Genomic DNA, 22,408 nt, shown 5'->3' with positions numbered 1-22,408 from the left:
GGGTTAGGCAATAAAAGGGGAAGGTGATAAGAGAGACAAAAAGACAAAATTAAAAATTCAGCAAAGCCTGAACACCATGTGTCTCCACCAAGCCAAATTTGGCCCTACAACCCCGTATGAGTGAGATAAACATTCTGTTTTACCCAGTGGAGTACAATTCATTGGGGTGAATGGGGCAACCACCGACAGCCCCTGCCTGCCTTCGCACTTACAACTGGCCCAGGGGTGTGTGCCTGCATGTCAGCTTTTTGTTAATTGATTATGCAGGGTGGGGCTTACCTGCCCTCCCCCCTTCCCATATTTAATTCAAGTTGGCACCCCTGATCTGCTGCCCTGATCCGTCATAACTGGAGGTGGCATGGGCAGAATCCAAGACTCTTTGCATCCAAAGCAGTTGAAATGTGGCCCCTCTCCCAGAAATCTGTACCTCTGTCTCACCCAGTGTGCATCATGCACACACACAAAATATTTGCCCACCTCCCCATCAACTCAAACACAAAAGCTTCTCTCTGTATGCGACTCTCCCTCTCTCCCTCTCTCCTGTTAAGATCCCAAGTTGACCATTCTGTTAGTCAACCTTTGATGACTGGCTCTTGAGTGTGTGGACCACCGTCTGACTCCACAGAGAAATGTTATATTTGACGTCGTTGCCTGGATCAGTTGGTGCCTCATCCATACATAAAACAACGTGCCCATTCATCACTTGATGCTGCAGTCATCAGATGATGGGCCAAGTGCATGGAGAGAGGACCACTTTCAGAGAGCACCCTAGAGAGAAATGATGGGCAGCCAGGTGGGTTGAGAGGCATTTGAAAGAGAAGCCTGTGTGTGTGTGTGTGTGTGTGTGTGTGTGTGTGTGTGTGTGTGTCCAGTCCTGGGGCCTGGATCAGAAGGTCGCTGGCTGCTGGGCTCTGCGCCTTTAAATCTGGTGGAGAGCTTGCGTGCTGGGAGGGGGAGAGGAGCTGACGCAGCTGCATTCTGCCTTTCGCTGCCAAAATAGGGAAAAGGGCTGAAAATCTTGAAAAGGAAAATAAGCACCACAAGGCAACCGAAGCTCTGGCGTCACTGCCTCTGCTCTTTCCCTCTCCCTCTCCACCGCCCCCCCTTGCAGCCTGCCTCGCGTTGCCACAGCAACAGCACACAACCAGCATCCAGGGCTGGAAAGCTTTTGAGTGGCAGCTCAGGGATGGGAGGAGTGTTCCCAAGTTTGAATAGCATCCTGTCCTGCTCACTTTGCAATGGAGCTGAGAGAGGCGAGTGGGAAGACTCCGCTGGAAGCCTGCTGTTTGAACCCTTCGCCAGCCCCCAAACTCCATAGGATCAAAGAAGATACGACATTTGAGATTCCTTTTTCGGAATCTCAACTATTGCCAATCTGACTCTTCCAGCTGCAATGGCTCTGTTCTGCCCCCCACTGTGGGAGCCAGTATGCCACTGAGTATCAGTTACTTAAGTGTCCCAGGAAGAGAGAGGCTCTGCTACTGTTTTCCGTTATTTTAATTCCTGGTGGGTTTGTTTCATTTCATTCTGCTGTTCATAAAATGCTTTCCTTTCATTATCGGTGGTCCCCACTTCTATTTTGCAATCCACTATGGATACTTATTGGTAGAAGAACAGGGTATAGTTTTAAACAATTGTGGAATTATAGTGTCTTAGAACTAGAAGGGAACCCCAAATGTCATCTAGTCCAACCCCCTGCAGTGCAGAAATCGAAGCAAAAAAAATCCCCGACAGATGGCTAGCCAACCTCTGCTTAAAAACCTTCAACGAAGGTGAGTCCACCACCTTCCACGAAAGTCCATTCCACTGCCAAACAGCTCTTAAGAGTGAGAAAGCTCTTCCAAGAACTGCCATGATCTTCCCACCCTCTTTTTTCCCCTTCAGCACCTCTGAAGTATTACTGGTTGTCATTTTGACTGGACTGGCATGTGTCAAAACCACGAGGAACAGCTAAATTGTGAAATTCCCTTCCACAGGCCACTAACCTGGAGAATGTAAAAGAGGATTAGACAAATTCTTGGAGCCTAAGGCTACAGCAATCTCAACTAAAGCATCCATGACAGATGGCCATCCATCCTTTGCTTAAAAATCTCCACTGAAGGAGTCTACCACCTCCCGAGGGAAACCGTTCCAGTATCAAACAGCTCCTACTGTCAGAAAGTTCTCTCTTTTGTTTAGCTGGAATCTCCTTTCTTGTGCCTTTTTAATGGCAGGACAGGCAGACTTTCAACAGGTGAAACTGGTCGCCACTATAGTACCTACCAAACTTCTGCCTATCTCACAGTTGCTGAAGGTACAAAAGTTTAGCCAGGAGTGAGGGGGTGGGGAAATGGAGAGCCCAACTTTAGCTTATGAAGGATGTACCTTCTTAGAATAAAGGGGTAGTGGCGTGACTAGCACTCTAGATGGTTGGTTTCCGTGACTGGAATGGGGCAAAGTGCACAAGAAACCAACAAGCCTTTGAAGATGGGGTGTGTGATTCTGAGAGTCAGTGGTCAACTTGTATATTCCCCAAGCGGATGAGCTTGGTGGTACATTGCCATCATCTGTTGAGGAAATCATTTGTAGTGCATTGGCTAACATGCGGGGGGAGTTGAAAGAGGGGATCTCTGCAAGACGGCAGGCTTTTTGCTCAAAGCGTCTTCCATTTCAGGAGGCTGGGGTCCTGTGGATGGGACCCTCTCCCCATTTCCCCAAGAAAGCCCCCAATTTGATCCACTGCCCCAAGCAATGATGCCTACACCTCTCTTTCCGGACACCCTCCTTCCCCTCTGATGCAATCCTCTGCCACCCAAGCAGCCCTAGTAACACAAAGGTGGTGCCCTGAGCAGTATCACTCGTTGCTATGGAAATTCTGGGTACCAGCGAGGGAGATGCAGCCCATCATTCCTGGATGCAAAACAACAGGAATGTGTGTGGCTGTTACAGGATGGCACCCTATCGGGCTGGGGCAGAAGCCTATAAAAATGCACTCTTCATTATTATTATTTTTAATATGAGAGGTGCTGAGATTTGTGGTAGTTTCCACAAAGCACCACAGATGCCTGAATGAAGTGAGAGGGATGCTGGCATGGGTGAATTGAAAGGGCTCAAAAAAGATGAGGTACGGCTCAGCCCTGACACCTGCTGGATACTCCATATAGCAATTTCATTACAACAGTGTTAGGAGAATCCCTTTAAAACCATGGGGAGCAGCCATGGGGAGAGGGTAACTTTTGTTTGGGAAGAAGCCTCAAATTAAAGTTTCCAAGCACAATTCAAAATGTTGGTGCTGACCTTTAAAGCCCTAAATGGCCCAGGATACATGAAGGAGCATCTCCATCCCTATTGTTCAGCTGGGGGGTGATGGTTCAGCTCCGAGGGCCTTCTGGAGGTTTCCTCACTGCGAAAAGTGAGGTTATAAGGAACCAGGAAGAGGCCTTTCTCGGTAGTGGTGCGCACCCTGTGGAACCCCCTCCCATCAGATGTCAAGAAAATAAACAACTATGTGACTTTTAGAAGACACCTGAAAGCAGCCCTGCTCAGGGAAGTTTTTTTAATGTTTGATGTATTACTCCTTCTTTGAATGACAAGTTGTATGTGTCCACGTAACCATCCCAACCTGTGGAACTGGCGCGTCTGCAAGTGCCATGTAATGTTCATTCCCCAACTGCAAGGAATCAGCTCCTCACTATGACAGCACCTGCTCTCTGGAACTCCCTGCCAACTGATTTTAGGAAGACACCTTTGCTATATTGTTTTCAACACCTGCTAAAAACTCTTTTGTGTAGGCAAGCCCGCCGAGATTTTTAACTTTAGCATGTGATTTTATTTTATTATGTATATTTGTTTTAGACTTTTGCTCCAATTCGTTTCTTGATAAATTTTAGGTCAACTTGTTTCCTTCCATCTTCCAAGTTTATTTGTGTTTTTCAAATGAACCTAGATTCATTATTTTTAATGAGCGTGTATTTACTCAGAGTTTTTGGTGATTAAGCAGGAAATAGGTCTTGTTAAATAACTATTTAAAAGATTTAGGGATTAGAAATATAAACACAGCACAGACATTCAAAGACACAGAGGAAAATTATGAGATTATTTTTTAAAAAGAAATCATTTACTGAAAAGGGACTGACAATAATTACAGTGGGAGTTCCAGAGTCAGACCAGCCCTGACCAGAAGCCATGGCCCTCTCGCCTTCCTCCCTGTCTTCTTCAGCAAGGCATCACTGGGCAGACTTAGCTCCCAGTGCACAGCAGACTGGACAAGTGAGAAGCCGGCGCCATTCACACTCCAAGCACTCTGGGGATCTGAATCTCAGTGTGCCCAAATGGAGGGAGGTGGCGCTCATTTCTTCTTTGCAGCTGCCAGTTCAGCTTCCTTTGCTTCAGCCTGAGCTGCCAATAACTCTTCGCGCTCCTTCAGGAAAGCAGCGTATTCCTCTGCATGGAGTCTGGAGGGCGAAGAGGAAAGAGAATTGCACCTCCTTGCTTCACGTCAAGCCTATCTGCCCCGTTTCCAGTTCTGCCCCACACCTTTCTCTGCTGCTTCACAGGGTTTGCTGCTCAGGTGGGGCTCACCAGGTGAGGCAGGGCTGCTCGACCAGCTTCCTGGGAGGAAGGTCACTGTTGCTTACAGGGAGGGAGAAGGGTGAAGCAGCAGGGAGGTCAGTGCAATGTCCACCTCTCTGCTGCCTCGCCCCTCCTGGGCAAAAAACAGTGACCCACCTGCCAGGAACGCCATCCCACCTGGCAAGTTACTTTGGCTGCCCATTGTATCCTGGTTGCCACTCACAGCCTCTCCTTACGATGGCATTGAGGGTCACCTCCTCGGGTCACCAAATTTCAGTTATTGTTTCCCCCCACAATACTCTCTCTTCCCACCACCACCTAAAAAAACCCCCAACCCCCCCCCCAAAAAAAAACAGGCCAGGAAGCAGAGGCTACATTAACACATGACTGTGATCCATACTTTCTGAATAAGCACCAGCCCATCTGAAGCCACCATTTGTTGTTGGCTTGCTATTTGTTTAGAAGATTGGTCAAGCGATCGATCAGAGAGCTCTCCCACTGTAGCTCAAAAGGGGCCAAAATCCACAAATGAAAAGAAAAATAAATAGGCACAAAACCATCGTCACCCAAACACAGATGAAATCAATAAAACCTTTTGAAACAAATAGAGGTAGCTAAGCAAAATGCCTGGGTGGGCTTGCTGGAAAATGTTTGCAGCAGCTGTCCTACCTCACAGGGTTGTTGTGGGGATAAAACTGGGAGGACGAGGACCATGTCCTTGGAGAAAATGTGAGTTATAAATAGAGCAACAACAAAACAATATAGTGAGAGCAACCGCCTGATGTCAATAGGCACAGAGCTCCACAGCAAATGTGCTGCCACACTAAAGGGTCAAATCCCTGCAAATGTGGACTGGGATGGTGTGGCTTTAGTCAAACTGCAAGTTCTGCAGATCAAAGTGATCCAACTGGGGTGGTGGTGAGATCCCTGAAGTAAACTGGTCCTAAGCTGTTAAGGAAGCAAGAAACTATGACCCTTCTTTTGGGCAGAGCAGGAAGCTGAGGCTTCCCAGTTTCCTACTCCTGCCTGCCCCAAGGGTGGGGCAAATTGGGAAGATAACATGGACCAGCCCCCTGCTCATTCAATAAACTGAGAAGCCTGGTTTATCGTCGTATGCAAACTGCAACCAGAGTCTGCTTGTCTGCTGCCTCGTGGATTCTTCCCAAGGTTTGTGCTCTTCAGCCACTGATTCCCATGGGCACCAGTCACTTACTCTTTCACCACCTTGATGCCCAGCGACCGGGCAGTCCCCATGAGCGACAGGACGACCTTCTCGAGCGGCGTGTCGCGGAGCACGAAGTTCGGGTCCTGAGACTTCACCAGGGCAATTTCATACAAGTGCTTCAAGGTCACCATTCCTGCCACCTCATGCCCTGCAGCACAGCACAGAGAGGGTCTTAAAGCCAGGAAGAGCCAGTTGGAGGTTTGCTACCAAAGCCCAAGAGGGGGAAATCCCAGCACACCTCGAAACTCCCAACATTTTTAGCCATGTGCATTATCATGCACACGAGAGAGGAAAAAAATTCATTCAAAATAGTCAAACTCCAAGGCTTATGCTTCCCCCCAACACAATTTTGAACCTGTTCTAATGTGGGGCATGTAAAAGTAAAGGTAAAGGTACCCCTGACCATTAGGTCCAGTCGTGACCGACTCTGGGGTCGCACTGCTCATCTCGCTTTATTGGCCGAGAGAGCCGGCGTACAGCTTCCGGGTCATGTGGCCAGCATGACTAAGCCGCTTCTGGTGAACCAGAGCAGCGAACAGAAACGCCATTTACCTTCCTGCCGGAGCAGTAACTATTTATCTACTTGCACTTTGACGTGCTTTCAAACTGCTAGGTTGGCAGGAGCAGGGACCGAGCAATGGGAGCTCACCCCGTCACGGCGATTTGAACCGCTGACCTTCTGATCGGCAAGTCCTAGGTGTTAAGTTGTGGGTGAACATATCAAATGACACAGCGATTCTTCAAACAGCTCTTGTTTATTCACAGGCCAGAACAGAACTGAACCGAAGGGTTCAGCCAGCCTGCTTATATAGAGCTCCACTAGAACGCAACAGTAACCATTTTCTGTAACTATCCAATCACTGAACGTCACTTTCGATCCCTTATTAGCATATGTGTACCTGAGTGAAAACTATCTACAGTATCCCCTTGCTGGCCCAGGGTGAGAATTTCAGTACATAACACTAGGCTCTGTGGTTTAACCCACAGCGCCACCCGCGTCCCTAATGTGGGGCATGTACTTAGTGGTAACTCCAGAGACTGTGCTAGACTGTCACAGCAAAAACAACAAATGGAAAAACATCCTGCACAGCATTAGAAGACTCCCGAAACCATTTGAAAACCAAGGCGTGGCTTCTAATTGGCTGCAGGAGTGTCCAAAAAACATTCACAAACTGGAACACTCAGTTCCGGGTTTGCAGCATTAGGGAGCTGATTTGTTCAGCAACTAAGGCATTTAGGAAGCAAGGTTCCACTGTACTTAAGTGATTTGAGCCCTGACAAACAGGTGGGAAAACCAATCCCAACCAAGAAGCCACTGGTGACAACATTGCCAGGATGCGGGCTGCTGGTCCCGTGTCCCCCCCAGCTCTGGTGCTCAGATGGCTCCTTTCTGCCGTTCTGGCCCAGCGCTTTGCCCCTGGACCCTCACCCTACCCATCAGCTTCCCTCCCTGGTTGTGTCTCTCACCAGGATTTGTTGCTCCCTTTTCTATGCCAGCTGCTGACAACAGAAAATATGTAGCTGTTGGCTTGTTTATCTGAAGCTCGTATGATCGGTCAGGCTGCAAAAAGGAGTACAGGGAAAAGGGAAGAGAGTTAAGTCAGCCATGCCTCTGGCAAAGGCGCAAACACAAAAATGAGGTGCAAACCAGGCGTGGGGTCCTCCAGATGTTCTGGACAACCACATCCATTATTATTAGTAACTCAGTGGTACAGCAGATGTCTCAGGAGAGCTACCACCAGTCACTGTATACAACATGGGCCAAGGATCTGGCTCTGTGTAAAACATCAAAAGTGGTTGCCACACAACCTGGGATCCTCCAGAGCAAGCTGCACACAGAAGTATTTGAACTCTGGGGCACAGGCACTCAATGCTCAAGACAGACGTCCGCCTGCAAGATGTTTCCAGCCCTGCCTCTACATAAATAGGTAAATTATGTTCTTCTCACCCGTACAATGATGCGTGTGGGCAGAGGGATCCCTTCCTTGATGTCCTTTGTGCGCTCATTGAAATCCTTGCAGAATTGCCCAATGGAGATGCCTCTCTGGAGGGGGACAAGAGACAGGAATCACGCAAAGTGAGATTTAGAAGGAAATTCAGAGGGCAGCTAGTCCAACACTTTGCAGGATCAGGAAGAATTCAGGATGCAAGCACAGCATTCCTGGGAGAAGGCGATCCGCTCTCAGCTGAATTGCCTCCTGGAAAATAAGTGCCCACCACGTCCCCAGGTGGCCTGTTCCACTACTGGATAGGCTGTATCACATGTAGCTGAAATCTGCTCCCTGGCATTCCCCACCCCCATTGCTTCTAATCCTGCTGTCTGGACCAGAATCAAGTCTGTCCCATCTTGTGAGTGACAGCCCTTCAGCTATTTGAAGCCTGCTATTGTGTCTCTACTCAATCTTCCTTTCTCTGGGTGCTAGAAGGATTTCAGGACTCAGCTCCCAAGCCTTCCGCAGAAGGGGCAAACTCTCCTACAGCTGCCCTGTCTAAGCTTGGTGGGGGAGGTAACAGTGGGGGTGATGGTGGAGGAATCCCTTGTTCAGCCCAAGGGAATGCTTCCAGGGACCATGTGGCCAATAGTGGGCAGGCTCAGAGGCAAAAGAGAGTGGAGGGGGAGGAAATGCAAATTTCACCTATCTACAGTAGGCTCGTTTCTGCTCCAGCGCTGCTCCAGAAAAGAGGTGCAGCACAGCAGTCTATTTCTAAAGAGTGGTGCTGAGTCTAAAGCTGCCTGGATGATAATTAACCCTTCAGGTTTGGAACCAGCTGCCTCCTTTAATCCTGGATGGACAGAGTCATTTCTTACACATCTATCCCACTCAAGCTGGCAAAGTTGGAGGGGCGAGGGGGCTTTTTGTCAAGTGGCTTCCTTCTGCCCGGGTGCTGAGCACACCCAGACCTGCGGCTGAGTGAGTCACCTGCCCCTGGGGCCGAAGAGGCACTCAGCATATGCTCAGAGGCACTCCCCTCCCCTCGACGGTTACTTCAATTGTGCCAGACTTGAATGAAGGCTCAAATGAAAACCACTTGGAAACAGTCCCACAGCCCTGGCCCTTTGAATGGGCAAGAAAAACTGAATGACAGCGAAGGCGAAACGAGGGCGTTTTGTGTGTACGTGTGTGTTTAAATCCTCCGTCCAAGAGCAGGCGGGGGGTGGGGAGACGCGCACACACAGGGATCCTCCTCCTCCTCCTCCTTGAGGGAGAACAGACCGCCTCACCCTGTCTCTGCCTTGCTCTGAGCACATCGGGAGAGGTAGGAAGAAGCACACGCTGCCGGATCCCTGCAGGTATTGGAAGAAGGGAGGAGGGGAGGATGCGCCAGAGATCTCCCACCCCCGCCCGCGAGCAGTGGGGAGGGGGCCGAACCAGGATATCCTGTGTTTCCTTTGGCACAAGGAGCAACTGTAGAGCTGAGGAGGGGGAGGGGAGGGGGAGGATGTGAATGGCAAGGACTCAAGAGCCCACCCTCCCTCCCAGTGGCAAAAACAGGATGGCTGAACAGGGACAGAGTCAAGCAGACACACACACACACACAGCTCCCATGCACTTGTCCGGCAAATAGGTCCCTCCCCTTGACACCGACACCCCCAATCTAGAGGACGGAGATCCCTCCAGCATAATGCACAGACACACAGAAACAGACATACATGCACACTTTCTACAAGGCTCCCCCGTCTAATAAAAATCAAATAAATCCAAGAATCAGGATACCTCCCTGTTATCTCTGTACACAAAGTGGTTCCCAACTCCTTGGGTGGGGGAATTTCACTCACAACTGGGGAAGACCCCATTCCCTCCCAGTCCTGTCTGGTATGCGCCTGAGGATATATGAGCAGGAGAAAGAGTGCCTCTGAGGATGTACAGAGCAGCTCTCTCTCTCTCTCCTCACTGGGCAAATGGTGCCTCCATGCAGGCCTTGGCTTCTGCACTCCTGCTTGTTCTGAAGCCTCTTCCTACATCCTTCATGCTCCTGAAAACCTTGGTCTGAGCAAGCTGAGCAGGCAGAGGGGGTCCCAAATCCCAGTGCCTTGTCCTTTCAAGAAGGCTGAGGATTTGTATGGTAATTCAGGGGTGGGAGGGAGGAATGTCTCAGTTTTGTGGGGATTACTGGGGGTTGGGGGGAATGGACAGGGAACTGTGTCTGAACTGACCCAGAATAAGATCTTAGGGTTGTAGTGGATAAGTTTGTCTGACTGCAGAGAGGTTTAGTTTTGTGCATCTACTTCTGTTGCTCCACTTCTGCGCTGGTCCAGAGTTAGCATAAAACTGTCCATACTGAGTCACTGCTGTGCTGTGATGATCTATGTGGTGGCTGTAACTCTGTGGGGAAGATTTGTGGGCCAGGTGTTGGGGGCAGGGTCCTCAAGCTGTCTGGATGGTATGCACTCTGACCTGGAAATGCTCCCCCACTCTTGTCCTAGATGTCTAAACGTATACTCTGCACATGGGCAGGGGCAGCCTCTCCTTAATTGCAACTTCAGCCAGCTTAACTGCTGGCTCAAATTTAAGCCCTTTGGATGTGCTCAGCACAAAATCTCCATGCGGGCATCCAAGTGACAATAAAAAGGAAGGGTTCATTATCAATATTAATTCATAAATAATACTTCATGCCAGTACTGAAAGAGGCAAGTCCCACAGCTGTGATTACTGTATTAGGGAAAGGGCTAGAAGTAAGACTGATTGCACTGCAATGCCTTTACAGAAATCCATGGTGCAGCCACACGGGGAACAAAAAAGGGATAATGCAGAGCTAGGAAAGGTGCAGAAAACAAGGGCAACAAAAATTATCAGGGAGCTGGACAGCAACTGCGCTAGGAGGAAATGTTACAACATTTGAGGCTTTTTAGTTTGAAAAAAGAGATGGTTAAGAGAAAGGTGAGCTGAGGTTTTTAAAAACTGTGACTCATGTGCAGTAGAAAGTTGGTGGAGCGGAATTTGCCTTTTTCACATTAAAACCTGGGATGATCCAGTAAAATTTATTAGCAGTAGATTCAGGACTAAAGAAAAACACACCTTTACACAAATGCAGAATTAACAGGTTGCACCTAATGCTAGTCAAAGAGACTGTGTTAGCCTGTTGCAGCAAAACCAACAAGTACTGTGGCACCTTAAGAGACCCAACAAATTTATGACAGCAAAGGTTTTCACAACCTCCGGTCCATGAAAGTTAATGCAATCATAAATTTGTTAGTCTTTAATGTGCCACAATACTCTGTTGTTGTTTCTGAATTCGTACTAGCCGCTTGCCACAGAAAGACTATCCAAGCCACTTGCAAAAACTTGAAGAGCATAACATACATTAACCATAAAATAAAAAAGAACAATGCGTTACAGTGCAATTAGAGCCTATAAAATAGACCAATAAAACAGGAGCAAAACGCATACCATAAATAGACAGCAAAATCTTCATAACCCATCAAATGCCTGGGAGAAGGGAGAAGTTTTTACCTGATTGTGTAAGGATGTGAATGATTGCAGGGAGACCTCCAGAGGGGCAGGGGGAGGCATAACTGAAAAGGCCCCCTCTCAAGTGACATGTGCTCAGACTATTAATGTTGGCAGCACATATTATATAGCTTTTCAAAGAATACCCAAAGGGCTTTACACGCATTGCCGGGTTGCATTTAACCCTTGCAACAACCCTGAAAAGTAGGCCTGCATTCTTATCCTCATATTGCAGACTGGTGGTGGTGGGAGGCTGAGAGGGGCTTTGCTAAGGCCGCCTAGGAAGTTCATGGCCCAGACGTGTTTTGAAGGAGGGGCTTCCTGGTTCAAAGCCCAAATCTCTTAGGTCTGGTTTGGGATGAAGCAAAAGAAGAAGTGGGCTTTCAGGAGAACTGACCAGGGAAGAGGCAATTGGAGGTTTTAAACCAATGGGTCTTTGCAGGTTCCCCACCCCCAGGCTTGGAAGTCCACAGTCATGGAGTTTCCAGTGATCAGATGGGATCAGCAATCCGGCGTTTTAAGACAAAGGCGGTTGCTTCAGCCTTCCGATAACGGATACTGACAGGGCATGAAGAAGGCACCCCCAACTAGGCAGTTCAACTGTGCAGAAGCAAGAGTGACCTTTTCTACAGGCTGGCACGAGTCACAAAGTAAGTGGAGCAAGGCAATTTTATTTATATGCCCCCTACCCCCATTGCTGTTCTTTGCAGCTCATGTGAATAGGCTTCAGCAACCACCCACAGCCCCAGCCTGACCGCGACACTGAAGCCAGAAGGCCCCTGCAAGCCCTGATGACACTGGTTTTACCTACACATCCCTAGAAGATTTGCCTCTTCTCATGTATGCCTCCTCTATAGCCTTTTCAGTGGTTGCAAATACCCTTTTTTTATTCACCTAGAGGCTTTTTAATAGTGTTTTCAGTTTGAGCTTTTTTACGCTATCTCTATCGTTAACAAAACTGCTGTTCATTTTTAACTGTGTTATTTTCCTCTCCTTTTTTTGAGCATTGTTTTGCTTATATGCCACCAAGGAAATATTTACTGATGGGCAAATTAAAAATAAAATAGAAAATTATTTAATTAATTAATAAATAATAGGCCACAACCAAGTTCCCCCCTATTTATTTGATTAAATGCATAGATTTGGAAGCGTTGAAGTTCAGTTTGCTTTGCATGCAGAAGGTCCCAGGATTGATCCCCAGCTTCTCCAGGCAGGGCTGGGAGAGAATCCTGTCTGAAATGCTGGAATGCCACTGCCAGTCAGTGCACGCAGTACCAGCTAGATGGGATCACAGGGTCTGACTCATTACAAGAGAGTTTCCAATGTTCCAGAGCTCTCTCTTTCTCACCCCTTTCAGACGGGAAAGCAAGATCCTCAGAAAATCCCCCCCCCCAACCTTCCTTCTTAATTTCCTTCATTGTATGCTCTCCTCTTTCTCCCCCCCCCCCAAAGGCACCATGGAGCAGCAGGCCCCCAACATCCCACACACCTGTGTGGCAGCTGTAGTCATCGTCTGCACCATGGGGGCGATGGATGTCTACCTGGTGGAGCAGAGCACAGGGGCCCGGCGCCTGGGAGTCGGCGCCCTTGCCCTGGCTGGGGACCTCTTCTTTTTGCTTGTGCTGCGCTACGCAACCATGTGGGTAGGCAGCGAGGTGAGGCCGGCCCAGCGAGGCTACGCCATGGTGCTGTGGTTTCTCTTTGCCTTCGCGCTGGAGATCAAGCTCTACTTCGTCTACCAGCACTATGCAACCGAGGGGCGGGCGCCTGACCCGCTGGCCCGGCGCACCCTGACCCTCCTGCTCTCCATCTGCATCCCTGCCCTTTACACGGTCCTTGGAGCCACTGAGCTGGTGGCCCAGGCCTCCGCCAGCTTCCGGAAGAAAGACGAACTGCGTGGGCGCCTCTTTTGGGTGGTGTTGGACCTGCTGGATGTGCTGGAGATCCAGGCCAGCTTGTGGGAGCCGCAGCGGCGGGTGCTCCCCCTGTGGGCTGAGGGCCTGACCTTCTTCTACTGCTATGGCCTCCTGCTGATTCTCCCTTGCGTCTCGCTAAATGAGCTGGGGGTGCAGGGCCCTCGCCCTGGCGCGCTCTACCCACTCCTGAGTCTGGCCAGCGTCAATGTGGCCACCATCTTCATCCGTGGAGGGCTGTTGCTCCTCTGCCATGACCAGCGCATCTCCTCCATCTTCATGGGGAAGAACTTCTTGGCCATTGCGCTAAAGTGCTGCGCTGCCCTCCAGCACCACAGAAGCACTCGGGGCAGAAGGGAAACAGGCCACAGCCACATCCGAGGCAGCCGGGGCCTTGGACATACTCAGCCAATGGATGAGCAGCTCCGTAGAAACACAGATGAAACACACCTTGGGCACCTGACACCTGACAGGGTTTGCAAGTGTGCTCAGGCCACGGCTGGCATGCCCTACAGACACAGTCCAGGTGAACCACCACAAGCGATGGCTGAAGTCTCCTACAGACAGCCGCAGGCTACAGAAGAACAGTTCCACTGCTGCGTCCAAACCACCAGCCACCAGCTCCACAGACATTGCCACCTTAAAAGCCAAGGGTCAGAACACTGCAGGCACACTACTCAACTTTCCCCAAGAGCGCCACCAGCCGCCACTGGTCCCTCCACTTCCAGAGGACTCAGAACAGGTCAGCACATACAGCTCAAGTCTGTCTGGGGCGGACTGTGAGACACCTTTTCTGTGATGCTGTCTGGCAAACAGCCTCACTTTTCTCTTGGGTGCCCTCACTGGGAACAGAGGGCCAAAAGGGTGTATCAGCAGGGGTGTAACAACAGAACCTTCATAGGGGAAGGCTGCCTCTACACCGGTCATTTGCTGTGAGAAAGCCACACTTCATTGACATACTTTTTGCAGGGCATCTACACAATCAAAACAACCTCATCTCATGTTTTCCCTATTCAACTTCCTCCCCTCCACCCCAGCTCAGAAAATTCCATTTAAACATAAAAATGGACGCTACACACTATTTTCTCAGGTGTAGATGACCCAGCTGTTGCAGCCTAGACAGGTCAATAATGCCCTGTACAGATTGTGCTCTAGAAATGTCCTTCTCTATGGTCTGCCTCTCCTGTCTGAATCACTGCCGTCACTTTAGCTCCTCCCTCTCCAAATATTGTTGCCTTTGTATCATTCCCCACTCCCCTCCTTTGCAGCAGGAGAGTGCAGCTAATGGTGGGGTGGGAATACTTAACCTCCCCCCGACCCAATACACACACCATGGCCCCAATAAAAATGGCCTCCTCCATAATATATGGGACTGGGATACAAGGACTGCTTGCTTGGACTACAGTATTTTGTTTGGATTCCAGAAGTCTGGAATTAGGTACTGTTCAGGTTCTGGGTTAAAGCAGAATGGCAATGATCAGCTGCTGCTAAATCATCCACATCTGGAAGCACCTTCAGTCACCTGAGCATAATGGGCACAGAAGAACTAGGATCTGCTCTTATGTCTTGGGTTCCTAATTTTGTTACAGTAATTGATCTGCACCCCATAAGCTCAGAAACAGCAGAGTTAAGTTTTGTCACACGTGTCCTTAGAAATCAAATCTCGCAACATGTGCTTCTTCAAACTACAAAGGAGGTCTGGGAGACACAATCCTGCCGCCGAGGGAGTGGGAAAGTTTTTTCGCTCTTGCAGCCAGCTTCATTTCTATCTTCTATTCTCAAAATTGCCAAAACAGTTTCTTAAAGGAAATCACCACTTCCATGTCCCTTATCCTAAGAAAAGGAGCTTAGCAAAATGACTAACCAAACTACGTGGCTGTGATTCACTCTATTTTGCTTACGATTGGATAAGGATTGTATCTGAGTTGGGGGTTCAGCTCCAGAACGTGAAGCAATAAAGAAGAGAGTGCCTCTAAGCATGTCGAGAGTGTTCTTCCCCCCTGCCCACTCTTACCAGTGAACAAGGGCAATCAACTTCTACACACATCTGGGGTTTAACAGCAGGGCCTCCAGAACACATTGCCCAGTGTTTCAAGACTTAGCTGCTAATTTTGTGCGCATATACATATATACCTCACTGCCATGGTACAGATGGGGGGGGGGAGAAGGTTCAGGATAATCCCAACAAGTTCATGCAATCGAAGGACTAGGGAGTGGGTTTCCAAGCCAAACAGTATAACTGCTCAGTTGATCCAAACCCAAGCACTCAATTGCCACCTTCCAGCCAGTTAGCTACACCTTCATTATTTTCATTATGATCAATAACAGTGATTTTAATCAAAGCCAGAGAAGAAAACAGCAAAAACGATAGTTTTTTAAAAGGAGCCAATTTATGTCCCAAACTGTGGCCCACTTGCAAATGAAACTCCCTTCCTCCTAACCCTCTCCCATGCATACCTGCCCAAGGATAGGTCCTAAGGGTGGTCCAGGAACAGCCTGCCCAGCTCGGATGATCGACCGGATCAAATTTCCAGGGTCCACCTTTTGTACTGCTTTAGAAGCAGCACGGGATATCTTCGACATCGTAATTCAAGTTCTGGCTAGATCTGAATTAGAAAAAGTCAAATTTAATATTATTAAAAAGATTTCTAGACAATGTCATCTGTGGACAGATTACAAAAAGCCACATATAAAATCAAAAGCACATCAATTTCACAACTAAGGAAAAGTAACAATGGCTTAAAACTATATACAACTCAGGAAAAGATAATCTTCCCCAACCTGGTGCCCTCCAAATGTTTTGGACTACAACTTCCATTAGCCCCAAGGTCAGGAATTATGGGAATTGTTATTATTTATTTTTATTAGTTATTAAATTTGTATACCGCCCTATACCCACAGAAATCTGGAAGACTCCAAGCTGGGGAAAGACGAAATAATCAAAGTATCTAAAAACCAGCACATAAGAATCAATACTCTAAAGCCGTGGTTCCCAACATGGGGCACACGGACCACAGGGGGGGCAATTTGATTTTTAAGGGGGGCAAATCGAGAATGAGTTATTAACAGTGAATGGCCTTTTAGGCTTCCTACACGTGAACAGGAGTTCACTTTTTGAATAACAAGAATTATATGTCACAGTGGGGAGGGCATCAGGATTTTAGAGATGCTTAGGTGGGGCATGGCCAAAAAAAGGGTTGGGAACCACTGCTCTAAAGCATCAGTAATCTTTAACCCAAACTGGAAGAAATGCAATGACAAGTTGCGGTAGCTGGTGTCCCTTGTGACTGATAGGGCAGAAAGCAGGCCAACAGGAGGTGGAGCCAGAGCCTATTGGAGCCTATTGCTACAATGGAAATCCAACCACAGGCATTGATCAAAATTCCCCAGGCGCCAGGCGCATTTTGCTACTGGTGCAGGTCCAATTACGACTCCATGGAGACTTCTGGGTGCCAGGTTGGCAACCACAGTTTGTAAACCTCTGCCTTAATCCTTAGTTAATTTCTATTTCCATTTCCACTGTGTGTGTTTCTCCTTCTTGCATACCGGGACAAGTGAATTGTTGCAAGAGCAAGCTACAGTGCAGCAATTTAATCAAGATCATAGAATCATAGTATTAGAAGGGACCCCAGGAGTCATCTCGCTCAACACCCTGGCAAACAGACATTCTGTTGTGGCAACCGTAACCTAGGTTTAAGGTGCCATTTGGCACCCAGCTTATACACCTGAGTTTCTAACACTGACTACGAGTGTCCCCCCCCCCCACTTATGTGCAACTGGCTAGCCTGTGCCATTCTAACCTGAAAATCGCAGGAGATAGCTGATAAGTCCTCATGGCTCACGATGAGACCTTTCCTGGAGCCCAAAGAGGACATCAGGAGAGATGAGAGCTGCAGCTGGGCTTTGAGAATCTGCTAGATATATTTTCTGAAAATATAGCTGAAGGAATAGGATGCTTTTTAGGAGGAACTATGGGTCCTGGGGGTCCTGGCTCAGTTTCAGGAAGGGAAAGGCTGAAGGTCAGGGGTGAGAAATCATTCAACTGATACCACATTTAGAAAAGTAATCTCTTTGCATTTAGGTGCTATTAACCCAGAGCAACAACCAGCTTCTGCTTCACAAACATGGGCTAAAGTGCAGCTGGGGATGCACTCCCTCTATATAGTATTTAACCATCAATTCTTATTCCCGGGGAACTCTGACAATTGTAGCCCTACGAGGGGAACAACTATCAGCACCCTTACAAGACTCCAGTTCCCATGACTCTTAAAGGGGTGTCACAGTGCTTTAAAAGTCTGGTGTGGCCTTTGTATGAGGCAGCTTCACCTGCATGTCTATTTAAACCCCTAAATTTGCTTTTAGGGAGAAGCGCCATAGCTCAGTGGCAAAGCACAGTCTCTGCGTGCAGAAGCTCCAATCCCTGCAGAGCCGCTGCCAGTCAGTGCAGACCACGCTAGACTACATGGGCGAACGATCTAAGTCAACTTCTAGGATCACTCTCCCCGTTGGTCACCCCAAGTTCAACCTCCCCGCATCTTTTTAGCAACTGACCCCTCTTACCTTCCACTCACTCAAAGCGTCTCCTCCGCTGTCCTGGGCGCAGCCATCTTGGGTCACGGAGGTCAAAGGCCCGCTGAATTCTGGGAACGCGTCTCCTTCACCCTCCCTTCCCTCGCCACCAAGCTGCCCAAAATGGCGTCCGTCCCCATAGCAACCGCAGTCCTCAACACAGAGCTAAGAAATTAGAGAGGCGCACAACTCGACTTGCAAGTGTCAGACCAGAAAATAGTTGAAATCAGTTGAGATTTTAACGCAACTGCGATTAAGCATAGCAGCAAATGCGTCCCCCTTGTCCCGCCAAAAAAAGAGCAAAAGATGCATTTTTTTACTCAGAAGTAAGCTCCACTGAATATAGTTAGTTAGTTAGTTAGTTAGTTAGTTAGTTAGTTAGTTAGTTAGTTAGTTAGATGGATAGATGGATAGATAAGCAGAGGTAAATGGATAGATAAGCAGAGGTAAATACGGTAAATTTCAGTTCAGCTACATGCAAGTCAATGACAGAACATTCAACTTCTACATGCAATTGAATACTGTACTGGGTTTACCCTGGAGAAGTTCCAGGAGGGGGATACGGTATATGGATTGTTGTTGGGTTTTTTTGCAATCTTCTCAAGGGGTTTTCATATAAGGGATATTTTTTGGCTGGCAATCCAACAAATGAGCCCCAGCTCTTCTTCTGTTCTGTTGTGGACCACACTGCAGGGCTGTCCTAAACTACTATCTCTCTCATCACTGCCTCCCCAAGACCCTGTAGGAGGAATGGGGTGACAGTGGAGTTGCTGTACGCTGCTGTCTCAGCCCACCAATTATTATTTCTTATGTATTAGTTTTCTCAACCACCCTTCACAAAATACAGCATAAAAAACAGCTAAACCACACTACAATCAACATAACGAGACAGGTCCTAAAATATCAGGTGTCAAAGGCCAGGGTAAAGTCTTCAGCACATGAAACCCCCCCCCCCAATAAAAATTGTGCTTGGCAGGAGAGAATTTCACAACTACAATGTGGAGAATGGGTCTAACAGCACCAGATGACACCATAAGGTTCTTGGAAGCTACCCTCTCAACCTCAGCCTGACCCACAACCTCTGCTGGAAGTATAATGCACCTCTGAACCTCAGCCTTCCATCCTGAAACAAAGGGACAGCATTCTGAATTTGCATTGGTAAGGCTATTATTAAAATGATGAAAAGGTTTTTCTAAGTTATCCTTTTTTCTTTTCTTTTTACACAAAATATGGCCAGAGTCAGAAAAAGCATGAAATTCATTCCTTGCGGCTGCCATTTGTTTGAGGGTGGACATGCTAAGTCACAAAGCTACACCAAAATCTTGAATTTCTCCATTGATTTCTATAGGAAACTCCCACTTCCACAAAGGAGGGCAATGGCTTCTACGTAGGTTCAAACTAAAGGATATACAACAAAATGTTGCAGCACGGGCCACTCCTATTCAGGGTTCCAGCCAGCCATGCCCTTTTCTATTCCATTCCCGCCAACTCTCTTCAGGGGTCTCTTTTTATTCTCTTTCTACAGCCAGCCAGCCTTCCACGGCCACTGACTATGCTTGAAGGAAGGGACGGTTTAGCTCTGTCACAATATAGATTCCAATAAAGATTGCTTAAGCAGGTTTGGCTTGTGACACTGGTCAAGTTTGCAATATAGATTGCCTGAGCAAGCTTTGGCTTTAGATTCCAATAAAGATTGCTTAAGCAGGTTTGGCTTGTGACACTGGTCAAGTAAAGAATAAGAGGAGCCACGTAGGCTCAAAAGACAGGGAAATGGGTAAGGAACGTGCTTAACGTGATTATCCTCCTAAGGTGTACCTATAGGTTGGCAATTGGTGATTGGTGGAAGGAAGGTGTACCTATAGGTTGGCAATTGCTGATTGGTGGAGAAATGTGTACCTACAGTATAAGAATGCCTGCCAAATGCCATGTATTTACAGCCAGTGTATTTTCAGGAGCTATCCAACTGGTTGTCTCTGTGTACAAAATGTCTTTGTACACAGATTTCAATAAACTCTTTTTCTCCAAAGAAGATTTTGCTTTCCTGGTACTTTTGTTCCCTCCAAGGTCCGGGGATGGCGTGGCTGATGGATCCCTAGGTAAATAAGGCTTCATTTCTTTGGGGGCTCGCCCGGGATAAGCCCCCTCCCCAAATATGGACCGGAGGGCCAGGCTCAACCAAGGTGAACAGCTCAGCAGCGTTTGCAGGCTCCCGTGCGCACCCCGCCTGTTTCGTGGGGGGAGCCAGCCACACTGTCCTGCAGTGGAGACATCTTGTTGAGGGAGAAAAACAAAGAGGACGGCGCCGAGGGGAAGGGAATCCGCAGCGGAAAAGGTAAGCCCGACGGAAAGGGCAGCCCGACGGAAAGGGCGAGGCCTGATCAGCCTCACCTGGTTATGCAGTAGAGTGCAGCCAGGAAGGGAAAAAAGGGCGTGGCAGGTGGGCCACCAGGAATAAAGGGGATTGGTTGCGCAGTAGAGTGCCAGCCACCAGGAAAAAAAAAAAAAGGGGGGGGACTGGTTGTGCAGGAGAGTGCCACCAGCAAAAATTTGGAACAGAAGAAGGAGGGAAAATTACTTTGGTGTGTTTTGTGTATTGCATGCTGACATTATTTTGGTGTGTTTTGTGTATTGCATGCTGAAATTATTTTGGTGTGTTTAGTGTGTTACATGTTGAAACTATATTGATGTGCTTTGTATGTTGTATGTTGCATGTCAGATACTCTAGTGACTGAATTGTCAAGTGTGGGCCAGGGCTTAGTGTCCCCCTTGGCCGAGCGATTGTAGGGCTGTAGTGTGTGGAGTGTGAAAGAATTTACAACCTGTTAGGAGCAGAGTATCTGGAAAAAAAAAAAAAAAATGGGGTCTGGGGCAAGCCAATATAGTCCTCTGGAATGTTTTTTTAAACAACTGGAAAGCAGCCACAAAGCATGATGATTGGGGAAATTGAGAAGACAGAGGATGAGGACATTGTGTGAAGTTGATTGGCCCCAACAAACTAATTGGCCATCGGAGGGCAGTCTTAATTTGCAACTAATCAACCCACTGTATCAAAATATCTTGAACGTCCACCCAGACCAGATCCCCTACATTTCTACTTGGAAAACCAATGTAGAAAAGAACCCATCATGGTTGAAAGCCTGCCGAGGCAACGCCCCACAAAGTACAGTTTGTGCAGTTCGACCGGCAGGGAAGTCAGAAAGGCCCCCAGTGATACTAGACCCAGAAGATGAGGAGGGAGGAATTATTAAACCACCTCCACCCTATGCTCCACCAACTGCCCCTCAGGCAATTCCACCAGGCCCAGGTCCCCAGGCACTGGGAGGAGCTGGTCCCCAGCCCAAACCCAAGACTGATGAGTCAGAAGGAGAAGAGGATGATGAGGATGAAGAGTTTGTAGAAAGATTAGTCAAGCAGCTTTGTTGAGACTGGACAGCGGAAAGCAGGCTATGCAGTGGTAGCCCTGGAAGACCAGGTGATCGAAGCAAAGTCACTCCCCGCCTGGAACATCGGCCCAGCTGGCAGAGCTAACTGCGCTTACCAGAGCCCTGAGCCTGGCAAAGGGACAGAAGATAAACATTTATACAGATTCTAAGTATGCATTCCTGACTTTACATGCCCATGGAGCCTTATGGAAAGAAAGAGGTTTGCTTACCTCCAGAGGAAACCAGGTGGCCCACCCACAAGCTCTATTGAACCTTCTGGATGCTGTATGGGAGCCCGAGGCAGTGGCAGTTATCCATTGCTATGGCCACAAGACTGGAATGTTAACTCCATATGCTAGCCAAGATATGCAATTGAATAACTATGTACAGTCACTCTCCCAAGTTCTCTCCTGTTTCAACAGGTGGACCCAGGCTCGCACCTCATGTGTGTTAACTGAACGGTTCCATCAGTTCGAGCCAGGTGATGAAGTGTGGGTGAAAGACTGGCAGCGAGCCCCCCCTACAGCCTTGCTGGAAGGGACCATACACTGTGCTACTTTCTACACCTACTGCTGTGAAGGTTGCTGGCATCACCCCGTGGGTCCACCATACTCGAGTGAAGAAAGCTATTTCAGACTGGACAGTTACACCAGATCCAGAGAACTCCCTCCGGCTGACTATCGCCAGACGCCTGGCAGACGACCGCTCTGCTGATATCACACCGGAAGCTGATATCTCTACGCACAGCTGAATAATTGGATGGGAGGGGCGCCCGCCGGGAGCACCTCCAACGTTCCAGCCTTGCAGCCTTTGTCCCCTGATAACGTCCAGAACCCTGAACGAACTTTAGTATGCATTATATGGTGTGAGGAGGAAGCAGTGGGGATTTTGACACCAAGCATTTGCAGTTTACAGGCGGCTACCTATTCGTGTGGGTGTGTAGTGGCCCATCCACCGTGGGTACCCTCTCCTTGGGGGGCAAGGTTATCCTCCACCCATCAGGGGTACCATCATCCCCCGGGGATTGAGGAGTTTTATCTCCACACCATAGGGTTTGACGCTTGGAGGTATCCCCGACCTTGTTTCCCTAACCAACTCGAGCGTCCGGGTAACCCCAACCCCCCTTCCAGACCCATACCATGACTGATCTGTGGTGGGAAGAGCCCTGGCATTCTTGGCGTTAGTGGGTGGGAGTTATCTCAACTGCCCTTGTCACGTGGATGTCTCTCTCTTTTTTTTTTGCTGGCACGAGCGCCATAGAATTTGCAGGAAGAAGCG

The 22,408-nt window shown here is 48.4% G+C and overlaps 2 protein-coding genes across 3 annotated transcripts; one reads left to right on the top strand and one right to left on the bottom strand.

The window, feature by feature from the left end:
• Positions 1 to 4,200: 4,200 nt before the first annotated feature.
• MRPL11 (mitochondrial ribosomal protein L11) lies at positions 4,201 to 17,802 on the bottom strand. 2 transcript variants are annotated; one of them, XM_053368600.1, is made up of 6 exons: positions 17,700 to 17,802; positions 15,597 to 15,745; positions 7,725 to 7,820; positions 7,244 to 7,337; positions 5,765 to 5,924; positions 4,201 to 4,433 (listed from the first exon to the last, which is right to left on the bottom strand). In XM_053368600.1, the coding sequence occupies exons 2-6, from the start codon at positions 15,720 to 15,722 to the stop codon at positions 4,328 to 4,330; spliced, it is 582 nt and encodes a 193-aa protein (XP_053224575.1). In that variant the 5' UTR covers positions 15,723 to 15,745; positions 17,700 to 17,802; the 3' UTR covers positions 4,201 to 4,327. The 2 variants fall into 2 exon arrangements, with proteins under 2 accessions (XP_053224575.1, XP_053224576.1); XM_053368601.1 differs by having other exon boundaries at positions 17,711 to 17,797.
• On the top strand, positions 9,864 to 15,115 carry LOC128403642 (transmembrane protein 121-like). The gene is made up of 2 exons (XM_053368599.1): positions 9,864 to 11,876; positions 12,679 to 15,115. The coding sequence occupies exons 1-2, from the start codon at positions 11,795 to 11,797 to the stop codon at positions 13,920 to 13,922; spliced, it is 1,326 nt and encodes a 441-aa protein (XP_053224574.1). The 5' UTR covers positions 9,864 to 11,794; the 3' UTR covers positions 13,923 to 15,115.
• Positions 17,803 to 22,408: the final 4,606 nt, after the last annotated feature.

This window comes from Podarcis raffonei, chromosome 16, assembly GCF_027172205.1.
Source record: "Podarcis raffonei isolate rPodRaf1 chromosome 16, rPodRaf1.pri, whole genome shotgun sequence".
Taxonomy (NCBI): Eukaryota; Metazoa; Chordata; class Lepidosauria; order Squamata; family Lacertidae; genus Podarcis; species Podarcis raffonei.
This window is presented reverse-complemented; position numbering and strand designations above follow the sequence as displayed.